Genomic DNA, 7,217 nt, shown 5'->3' on the forward strand with positions numbered 1-7,217 from the left:
TTACCCAAACTAATTGAGCCTCTTTGCAGTAAGTTGAATTATGCCATAGAGACAGAAAAGCTCCCAGACACTGATCACAGTTTTGTTAAAACCTGGGAAAGATCCTATGCTTTGTGGGTCGTATAGACCAATATCTATCTCTATTGAACACTTCATATAAGATTCTTGCGAAACTCATTGCTCTTAGACTGGATAAGGTTCTACCTGACTTGGTTGATATGGACCAAACAGGCTTTGTAAGAAACCGCTCATCTCCTGATAATATCAGAACATTATTTAATATTATGCATTATGTCGAGAATGACCGGAAAAAGCTTTTGACCACATAGAATGGAACTATCTGTTTGAAGTTTTACAGAGGAAGAATATTGGACCTAAGTATGTAGGTCTGATTAGATTACTGTACAAATGTATTATATTTGTAGCAAAACCAGATTCATTAAATTGGCACAGCTATTATATGGAAGAGTGACACTCCGCCAAGCAAGCAGATGTGGCTAAAAGAACTATCTTCCTATATTCCATCTGAAAGAATAACATACAATTGATGTAATAAACCCTTTGAATTTACTGATGTCTGGGGGGACTTTCAGTAGTTTCTAGAGACGTCACCTTAGCTGCCTCATTACTACTTTCTTCATGAATCTATTATTATTATTTGTTTTTGTGTTGAATCATTTATTTTCTAGCATGGAATGTGAAGGTCATTCTGTTTCTTTTTTTGTTGTTAATCAGTGAAGTTAATACTGGTAGAGGGGAGGGAGGGGGGTGTTCCTGTGTTGGGGAGGGAAGGGTTTTGCACGATGTGCTCCCATGTAGCATGGTGTTTTGTTTAGGTGGAAGGAATAACTGGGCATTATCTGTATCATATTCTGATGATTGTTAAATTGTAACAAAAAAAGAAATGGCAATAAATATATTGTAAAAAAAAAAGTATGACAATTGAGTACTTTTTCCACCACTGGTTATTTACATTTTAGTCATTTAGCATACGGTCAGACTGGTCACCCGTGGGAATCACACCCACAACCCTGGCGACTAAACCACACTGCTTCATCAAACAGCAGAACTAAATGACCTGGTTTGAAGTTGAGATGACATGGTGCAAGTGATCAGTGCCATTCGAGATTCTACATTGACTACAGCAATTGTGAATATCTCCACAGATCTTCACAACCTACAGTATGCATGCTATCTTGAACATGCACATTTTATATGATTAACTTTACATATGAATACATGTATAGTTATAGTAACCTCGGTGGCCATGGATCTGTTACTTATTTTAAGGTTGAATAAATACTGTTACATTAGTTTGTAAGAGAGCCTTAACTTTAGGCTATTTACTGTATTACAAAAGTAAAATTGAATTGTGTTTAGTTGACAAAGCAACCAAATATCAACATTTAAAGGATATATTTACTGCTTGGATAGTTCAATCTAAGACACCGGCTTAATTCCATTCTTTAACTTTCATTTTTGGTTGAGTTGGAGACCTGAAGCTAACATATAATTTATGAACTTGTTTTGTCGACAAATTAACAGGCTATTTATTGTATTTCAAAAGTGAAATTGAAATGTGTTTGGTCGACAGCATCAATTTAGGCTTCAGGCATGTCACTTCCCCCATTGGCTGACGGTGCTAATACCGAATGGGACCAAAATATTGTGGGATTAGCGTTGACTCAAAACGAATGCACAACAAGAAAACACACACAACTACTACTATTATAGTATAGAAGTCAAAATACCTGTAGCTATGTTCCTACTTGGACATAATCAAAAACATTGACACCACAGTGATTCTCATTCTAAGAGGATGCTATAATAAATAAATAATTGGGATTGTCAGATTTATTTGAGTACTGGGAATTTATTTGCCGTGCATATATGCTCATAAATTGAATATGAAACTAAAATCGTGAATGTTTTTCAAAAACATCTGTGTGGCGTCAGGTGCGAACGTTCCACACAGATGTTCAATGAGCGATCGAGTTCTAGGAAACTCACTAGGTCTACTCTCATTATAATACATTCAAAACCACTACTGTAATGAAAATAAAAGCCAATAAACTGAATATTTACTGTCAAAGTACTATCTTTTTCAAATGTTGAATTAGGTCTATTTTATTTAATTTTACATTTCATGCCCATTCAAGTGGTTTTGACAAACTTTTATGATGTGGACGGCTACTATGTCATAATGTACATGATGTCATAATGAAGCATTCTTTTGTTAAAAAAAGACATTCCATAGACAGGTCATTGACGCTCATCCTGAACTAAGGTAGGACCTATAATTTAATGAAATCATCTCAAATACACTACTTTTATCTTATGAGAACTTTATTTGATCAATAACTGTAAGAAAAACTGATATGTTTTGTGATTTGTGACAACAACAAAAACATTTAAACTAGGTATTGTGGTCTTGTGTTTCTGTTTTCAATAATATATTGTTGAAACTGTATAGTCAAATCATACGTGTGCAAATTATCTGGAAGTCCAAATTGAAGGTAGGCCTTAGTCTGTGAATCTTTCATTTTTATGAATTTGTGAACATTTTGGCAGGAATTGGAATGTCCTTTGAAAGTGGAAAAACACTAGTTTATAAAAACAATTTTGATCAAATTCTATTGTAATATATGTAATTTATTCTATATTCTTATTCTCAAACATGTTGTTTGCTCTTCCACTGTGACTCTCACAGCCATGAAAGACAGAGGGAAGTCCAGGACTAGGACACAAGAGACCAGTCAGAACAGTTCTGAGAACAGCCTGACAGACATCCTCAGTGTCCGGTGTGTCAATGATATTATCCTACAGTCAATGCCACCAGGGAGAAAGAATAGCCGATCCCACTTCCACAACATGGATGTGACTGAGGAGAGGGCTGACATGGGAAGGCTTCCAATGGCCACTCCACCCATCAGGCTTCCAATGCTCACTGTGACCTCTCTCAATGCCCAAAGGAACAAAAATACCCTCAAGGTGCCTCGCATGCCTCGTCTGCAGCTGGAGGGACAGATGGGTAGCAAGCGTCTGGGTCCGGTTAAAACCAAAACCGGAGGGAGCACATTTACCTCCAGCCACAAGAAGGAGCCAGAGGTTAAATCCAGCAGACCACAGACACCAGGAAGCATCCCTAGGAGGCCCAATTTATGCTCCACTGCAGCCAAGGCAGTGGCTCCTTTATCTGGGACTCCATGCAGCCAGTCTGAGGTCAGGATCCAGGCCAATCCTCTCAAGAGGTCTAACATCCACGACCAAAGGCCCCGCTCTCCTCCTGCTCAGGCCAGGCGGTCTCTGTCCGACGGCAGCCTCTTGCAGCCGCCATGTTCTCCTGTGGATGTCCTCCAGCCGGAGGTCCAGGCCAGCAGAAGCCTGGCTCGACCCAAGACCGGGATAGCTAGGATAACAAGACATACTGATGGCAGCACTCTGAGGTTCCCTAACCAGACCTTAGAGATTATAAACTCCATGGGTAGGAGGGAGAGCACCAATTCTTTCCCTGTGCTACCAACCATTGCAGTGTCAGCCTCACCTGCCCAGATGGCCATTCCATTGCCTACCCCAATGGTCAGCAATGTGCCTGACCTTCTGGTGCCTACTCCATCTGCTTCTCCGGTTCCTTCCAGCCAAGTGCCTGCCCCACCTGCCTCCCCAGTGCCAGCCCGGCCTGCCAACACCAGGTCACGGCGTGTGTCGAAGAGGATCCAGCTCTTACAGATCCGGTCTGCTATGCTGGACCAGCAGCTACCAGAACAACTGGGTGACAAACATATCATATTACCCTCTGAGCCCCTGTCCTTCAGTAGCACTGAGAGGTTGTTCCTCTGTGGTCCACCTTTAGTCTGTGGAGATGATGGCTGTCACCCCCTGACCAGACCTACGCCCAGCCACACAGGTCGCACCGACCACTCCCCTTTACTGACCAGTAGGAGAGCCGTGCAGGCGGGCGAAAAGTGCCCCTTTGATACCCTCTTGACCCCCTTGGTCCCACTGGCAGAACAGCCTCCTATCAAGCGGGGGCACATGCCCGCCTCCCGTGCCAAGGCCGAGCGGGAGAATAGCCAACGAGGGCGCAGGAAGAGAGTGAAGCCCATTCACTGGGACGTTAACTTTAAGTCTGGGCCTTTCTTCCCAGTGTGTGTCTCTCCATCACTGCCCTCGATCTTGGAGGTGGATGAGGAGTCTCTTTCTAAAGAGATGGAGCAAAGCCAGTTGTAAGGGGTCGCACACACACATCTTAATTTAATTTATTTTTTACCTTTATTTAAATTGTGAAGTTAGTTAAGAACAAATTCTTATTTACAATGACGACCTACCCCGGCCAAACCCTGACCCGGAAGACACTGGGCCAATTGTGACCCTCTTCCTGAAGATGGACTGCTTCAACCCCTTAGGAGTATCCAGAGTATCTAGTACGCTGGTGTGATGATAGAATATGTCCCTCAGTATCAACTAGAGATTAATATTAATCCACTTGTTATTCTAGTTAGGCAAATGTTAATTTATCATCACCATGTTCCAAAGAATTCTGTTTCTATAAAGTTTTATTGCAGTTGAAAATGATCTGTGGTGTGTGTTGTTGGTTTCTTGTGAGCTATGAAGTATACCCTTTTAGTAGAATGTTTATTTCTTCATTGGATTGGTTGATTTGTTGACCATAGAGAAGAGGTAAGTGCTGACCGGACTAATAGAAGTGAAGTTCTGATTCAAATTTGTATTATTCCGAAGGTGGCACATCTGACTCACACCTTAGTGTCATAATTCTTCACGTTTTCAATGTATAGCAACACTGACAAATTCTAAGGTGGAACTATTTGTACTACAGCATTGGAAATGAGGATCTATCCAAACACAGTGTTTATGAAATGCGAGAATGCTGAACAACATTTTCTGACCAATAGGCTTGTTTGTCGTAATATTTGGCCAAAGGTTTCTTCGCTTGAGTTAAGAGGCCCTGTCTCAACTTGCACATGTAAGGGAAGCAGACAGCTGCAGATTTAATATAACTGCTGGGTTACACAGTAACCAGGTTTCTCTTGCCAAAATAACCCACTTATGCAAGAAAGACCTGGATAGTGCCACATTACACAATGCTTATATAAATCTTCCATTTATACAAATAAAAATGACCCCTTTATCTGGAATAGATGTAGTGTTGCCTTACATTTGTGAAATGTGAATGACATTTGCTTAGCCTTCAAACTGTGCTTAGTTTAATATACCGTTGGTTGGACTGCGAGGCAGAGACTGTATCGTTTTTCTTTTGATCTGAAGCCTGACACTGTACGACACGTCGTGTCTCATCCTACATCATTTGAATAAAGCTTCCTCAGCATGATTTTATTCTAACATTACCCATGTTGTTTTTGCAACCCTCACAAACAAATGTTGATCCCCATGTAACGACACGTGATATTCCACAGGGGGGCACTAAAGGTCTGTAACGAAAGGAGGTTGAACAATTTGTACCTTGAACACCATCTAAACTTACACACAGCCTCAACTATTTAAATGACAGAAAATGTCATATCTGCTCTCACACAGTACATTGGGTTTTTCACAGTCCATCATAATAAATTCTTTTTGGCAACTTATGTATTGTTGTCTAAGGTTCATTCCGAAACGCATTCTCTCCACCAAAGCCCAAAGCTTACTAGCATTATAAAGATATCCATCAAGTTTAAGAGGTGTCACCACATTTTTGTAGAGATGTATATGGGGGGCAGTGCAAAGACTCATATTGCAGTGTAAGATCAGTCATGCATCGTACCCAGTTTCTCTCTAGAAACATGATGAGAAGCTATGACTTAGCAGAGCAGTATGGCTGCATCAATTGTTCTAGAACTGGTTCAAGAAAGAAGGTTAGGTTAGTTAGGCTACATGTGATCGTGCTTCACCATAACTGAAACATGGCCTTCTTTCTTTCACGGTTTCACGTCATGGTGCAAGTATTTGCATAAACTGGGAAACATTTGCATACATTTCAATTTCTCTGGCCGGCAGTGAAGGGGTTAATCAGCTGTGTGCTCTCAGTATACGCTCACTAGCAGAATCTGTCTACCACAGCTTCTGCGCTTATCTTCTATCACAGCGCTGAAAACCAGAGGTGTTTCCAGAGGACAACAACACAGAGCTGGTTAGAGAAGCTTCAAACCAAACCACGTACGCACACACACACACAGATCTTGGAGCAGTTGACCTCCACATTAGCCACTAATATCTGACATCAGTATAGTTTATAAAAGTGTATCTGTTTGTCTCTGTCTTTCAGTTTCTGTTTAGACTACATCAAAGATAGAGAAGCTGTGCAGCCACACCATGTTCAATCATGTTACCTAATTAGCTAGCTAGCTAGCTGACAATCTGTTTGACCTGTAGCATATAAACATTTGTTGACGCAGAAAGAAAGGGGATTTAAAAATGATTGATTGAAATTCCCCCTGCCACATTCTGACTGGGTTAACAACTTAATATTAAGTTAATATGGACCCATTGTCTTAGACTTGAAATCTTGGACCGGGATTCAAACACAGGGACTTGTGACTCGACTCAAACATTGACGACTTTGACTCAATTCAGAGTTAGCCACAGGGTGTTGTGAATTGACTTAGACTTATGCTTTAGTGACTCGACTACAACACTGCTGCCATGACATGGCTACTACTACTGCTACAACTAACACTTCAAGTTTTTATACTACTTCTATATTGCATGATCTTTAAAAAAAAATCCATTCATTTCCCTGTAATCTGCTGAGATTGTGATAGTTTTCAGGTTTTGGAGGGAGTTTTCACTGGATTTACTAGAAATGTGAAATTGACCTGGCAAACCTGTCTTTGCCTGAGCATGATCACAACAAAAGTAGCTGTGCAGCACGTTTTTTAAGGAAGAGGAGGATGGTTGCAGACGTTCGCATTCATGCAAGAAGGTAAGTTATAAACTAAACTGTTAACCAATATGTTAACTAAAATGGTATGTGGTGTATTGGCAAGCAATGCATGTACCCATTGTCTTTATTTGTAATTAATGTTAGCTCATGTCTCATGTCTATGTCTTTCGGTGGAATCCAACATGCATTGACAATGTCAGAAAGCCGCGTTGTATCAATACTACATCATGAGATTGAAATTGGTAGGCTCATCCAAACAATTCATTAATGTGCAATTATTACTTTGCATGTTTTTACCTTATACTTATTTACTGCT

At 40.7% G+C, this 7,217-nt stretch overlaps 1 protein-coding gene across 1 annotated transcript; it reads left to right on the plus strand.

Annotated features, from left to right (window-relative positions):
* The first annotated feature begins 2,712 nt into the window (after positions 1 to 2,712).
* Positions 2,713 to 4,572, plus strand: LOC149985539 (uncharacterized). The gene has a single exon (XM_090183305.1). It carries the CDS (start codon positions 2,713 to 2,715, stop codon positions 4,228 to 4,230), a length of 1,518 nt encoding a protein of 505 aa, XP_090039431.1. The 3' UTR covers positions 4,231 to 4,572.
* Positions 4,573 to 7,217: the final 2,645 nt, after the last annotated feature.

The sequence above is a fragment of the Oncorhynchus mykiss genome, chromosome 1, assembly GCF_057628025.1.
Source record: "Oncorhynchus mykiss isolate SJ-2025 chromosome 1, ASM5762802v1, whole genome shotgun sequence".
NCBI classification, from domain to species: Eukaryota; Metazoa; Chordata; class Actinopteri; order Salmoniformes; family Salmonidae; genus Oncorhynchus; species Oncorhynchus mykiss.

Bases quoted from the DNA above. Each gene is read 5' to 3' on its own strand.
- LOC149985539 (XM_090183305.1), top strand. From the start codon at position 2,713: ATGAAAGACAGAGGGAAGTCCAGGACTAGGACACAAGAGACCAGTCAG.